Here is a 4,384-nt window from a genome sequence, read left to right as displayed (position 1 = left end):
CTCACTCTAATAAGACCTAATTGAATTCCTCAGGCAAAACTTTAATTAGTTTTTTGTCAATAAAGATGTTAATAATAATAAGGCGTAGAGGCCTGGGTGCATGTGGGGGAGCTACAGCTTGGTGGGGGGATGTCTCTGGCCATCTGCAGGCAGATTTGAACTTCAGCGATTCGCTTAGAAGTGGCAAAATGTGGTTTGATGTTGAGAAATGCAAGGTTCTTCACCAGGGGAGGAGCAGCTATGTTGGGTGATGGATCACTTGATGCAGTGACATGTGTATCACTTGATGCGGTCACGTGTAGATCACTTGATGCAGTCACGTGTGGATGGGGAGTGGAAGGAGACTGGGAGGTGTTTTTCGGAAATCCAACACACACGTTAACATTCTATAGCATCCATTACTAATTTAAGGAAAATGGGAGACACCTCTCTACTATTGGAATCCTAGTAGGCTCAGATGTCTACCATATGTTTATCAAATTAAAAGATAAACAGCAGGGAATGAACCTGTTAACGTCTGCAGGAGGCCATTTGCTAACAGGCCAGTATTAAGGCTGAAGCAACCCACACCTGTAGACCACCTACAAGTCACCCCAGTGATGGTTGCATGACTAGGTGAATAAACACCACTACAATTCAGAGACATGTCCGAAGATGAGTTTGATCTCCCTGTACATAAATTATGGGATCTAGCAACTCTACGCATTGTCTCTGAACAACCTAGTCCAGATGATGACTGGACTTACAAACAATACCTGATCTCAGTTGTCACTAGAGACAATCAATACTGGGGTCTGGTTACTATGGAAGCTGAATCACCCCTCAGATACCCGTAAACCATTTCAAGCACAAAACCAATTAAGGTCACAGGTGATGCACTTAAATAGACATCCTGAAAACTTAAAATTGTATGATATAATCCAACAACAACTCGATAACAAATTCATCAAAGTTGTAACTAATGATGACCCTAAGGAAGGACACTACCTGCCGCACCATGTTGTACTGAGGAATTCGGCTACTACCCCAATAAAGATAGTATTTAACTGCAGTGCTAAGACCAAACAGAGTAGTGTTTCGTTGAATGACTGCCTTCAAACTGGCCCTAGCCTGACTCAAAGACTATACGACGTGCTGTTAAAATTCCGCATCAGGACTTATGCATACACAGCCGACATCAGTAAGGCATTCCTTAGGGTAGGTCTCCAAGAAGAAGACCGTAATTACACAAAGTTCCTATGGATCAAGGACCGTAACGATCCAAACAGTGAATTAATCACTTACAGGTTTGTGTCAGTTTTGTTTGGTGCTACTTCTTTGCCGTTTCAGCTTCAAGCAACTTTAGACACGCACTTGAAGAAGTCTAATAGCCAAATAAAACTGAAATTAGCAACAACCTGTATGTGGACAATTTCCAAGGAACAACTAGCAGTGAAAGTAAACTGCTGAATATATACCACGAGGCCAGTCGAAAATTAATGGGAGCAAATATGCCTCTCCAGTCGTGGGTCTCCAACAATACCAAATTATATCAACTGATTGAAACAGAATTTCCCAACTACAAGGTACCCGAGAAGACAAAGGTACTAGGTGTCGAATGGGATACGAGAGCAGATCAGTTGACCAAGTCGGAGGAACCAGATACCACCAACCTAACAATGATGAAACTACTATCCCAAGTCAGCAAACCCTTCGACCCATTGGGACTATTAAGTCCAATCTTGATAAATGGGAAGTTGATAATGCAGGAATGTTGGCAACAAAAGATAGGCTTCTAACACCTAGTTGCCTTACAAGAAAAGGGTCCGGGCTAGTGAAGGATCTAAGTATCCTAGAGTCTGTAAAGTTCCCTCGGAACACAGTAAATGAAAAACAGCCAATTAAGCTACATTTGTTATGTGATGCCTCAGGAAAGACCAATGGTACAGTAGCTTACCTGGCATCAAATGGGCAAGCCAATTTGCTCACACGAAAAGCTAGAGTGGCACCGTTAAAGAAATGATCATTACCACAACTGGAGTTAACAACTCTACTGTTAGGAGTAAGATTGGCTCATTATCTGATCAAGGCCTTACAGAACATCCACTTTTAAGAAACACTGGTACGGTCAGATAATGAGGCAGTGCTACAGTGAGAAATAATAACAGTAAAAATCCTTATGTGAATAACCACGTTAAGAAAATACGAGAGTTATCAGCAGGGTACAAACTGAGACATGTACCCACCAAGGAGAATCCAGCTGACTATCTCTCCAGAGGCCTGACTTTACGGCAATTAACCAAAGCAGAGATGATGTTCAATGGACCTCAGAGGCTAATCAGCGACCAGTGGCCTGAACAAAAGCCACAAGTCATTGTGACCAATGTCACTGTTCCCACTGAGAATCCAGAACCACCTCGGACATTGGTAATTGATCTTAATCGGTACTCTGAACTGAACAAACTACTAGGTATCACCCAAGTGGTGTTTGGTTTTCTAAAGGAAATAGGAATCAAGCATTAATTCCCTAGTCTTCTTAAGGTACTTGGATCAAAAGTGCCCAAACAGATACATTTGGGATGGAATTAGACAATGTCCCTGAGAAACTTCAAAATGATCTGGGTTTCTGGATTGACACAATCACAATCTAATAAAGTGCGGAGGCCACTTACAGCATGTGGACATAGATCTGGAAGGAAAAAATACAATATTGCTTCCTTGTCACCATAATAAGCAAGCTAATTGTGTTACACATACACAAACACAACACTCTGCATGGTTGGGTATTAGATACACTCACAGACTTAAGACAACAGTTCTGGCTACCCTAAGGTCATCAAACTGTAAAGTCTATAATTAAATCCTGTGTAAACTGCCAGAGGTACGATGACAGAGTATGTCCTTATTCGAGACCACCTCTACTTCCAGAGGAATGAGTTGTTCATCTTCACCCCTTTGAGACCACTGGAGTAGATTTCACAGGAGCTCTAACACTGAGAGGCACCAAGGACAAAATCCCAGTGAAGGCATACATCTGCCTATTCACCTGTGCCACAACAAGGGGAGTACATCTAGAAGTGACTCCCAATGTGAGTGCCGAAGCATTTTTACAGACTTTCCGCAGGTTTGCTTCCTGTAGATCCTGCCCTAAGTTAATGATCTCAGACAATGGATCCAACTTAGTGGTAGGAGAAGCATGTCTGAGGGAAATCTGGAACCACCCAAAGGTGTGCACTGCCCTAAATCAATGGCAGTGCCACTGGAAATTCATACTTCCCAAAGCACCATGGCACAGAGGCTTCTATGAATGCATCGTTGATACAGTAAAATGGTCTCTTCAGAAAACCCTACACCACCAAACGATTGACATGCAGGAGCTCCAAACTGTTGTCATAGAAATAGAAGCTTGAGTTAACAACCGACTACTTGCCTACCTCTCTGATGATGTTTCACAGTGTGAACCATTAAGTCCAGCTCATTTGATGTATGGGGGACTTCTAAGACCTCTAGTGTATCTTAAGGACGAGGAACTAGAAGATCCTTCATGTGTCCGAAAGAGTGACTAGGTACGTTTCAAACATCTATCTGGAGTGATAAGTCGGTGGAATGACACATGGACACGAAAATACTTTACTGCTCTGAGGAAGTATCACTATGGGGCAAACAACCCCAACAACATAATTAACTTGAACCCTGGAGACATAGTTCTGATGAACAGTGATGGACCACGCTCAGAGTGGCCTATAGGCCAAATAGTCTCTGTTCATCCAGACCGTCAGGGCATCTTGAGAATAGTGAAAGTAAAGTGCCGAGGCAACACTACTCTCAAAACTTTAGAGAAATTATTTCCTTTAGAACTGGCAGGAAAAGAAGATGCTTGACAACTTCCATCACTCGAAGCACCAGTACGGGACATTCATCCCAGAAAGAACTGCTGCACGACAGTGCAAGCTCAAATTAAAGCAACTATGTAATTCTGGGGGCGAGGAATAAAGTGTTCGCAGTCCTTAACGGGACTTCGACCTGTATTTCCCTTCCCCCGGAATTATGTCGGAAAGCCGACACACGTTAACATTCTATAGTTAGCCATTACTAATTTAAAGAAAATGGGAGATTCCATGAAGTCATCACAACAAACCCATATTCACAACACGTATATATATTAAACTCCAATTATTCTTTTTAAACTACAGTCTAGTGTTTAAACTTAATAAAATGATATTCACTAGGACTGAATAATTACAAAGGTCTGAAATGAGACCGCCCAACAGTGATCCAGCCACAGCGACTCTACATCAACCATGAAAAGTATTATATCCGATAAACCAAGTAGTGTATATCATAGTAATAGCCATTATAATTTATTTACACGTTTACCAGTTAAGATTTTAACAGTCTCCGTGGT

At 41.9% G+C, this 4,384-nt stretch overlaps 1 protein-coding gene across 1 annotated transcript; it reads left to right on the top strand.

The window, feature by feature from the left end:
• Nucleotides 1-873: 873 nt before the first annotated feature.
• On the top strand, nt 874-1,449 carry LOC138357881 (uncharacterized). The gene has a single exon (XM_069315045.1). It carries the CDS (start codon nt 874-876, stop codon nt 1,447-1,449), a length of 576 nt encoding a protein of 191 aa, XP_069171146.1.
• Nucleotides 1,450-4,384: the final 2,935 nt, after the last annotated feature.

Source organism: Procambarus clarkii, chromosome 80 (assembly GCF_040958095.1).
Source record: "Procambarus clarkii isolate CNS0578487 chromosome 80, FALCON_Pclarkii_2.0, whole genome shotgun sequence".
Lineage (NCBI taxonomy): Eukaryota > Metazoa > Arthropoda > Malacostraca > Decapoda > Cambaridae > Procambarus > Procambarus clarkii.
This window is presented reverse-complemented; position numbering and strand designations above follow the sequence as displayed.

What these genes read in the sequence shown, in the direction of transcription:
- LOC138357881 (XM_069315045.1), top strand. Translation starts at nt 874, where the DNA reads ATGCACTTAAATAGACATCCTGAAAACTTAAAATTGTATGATATAATC.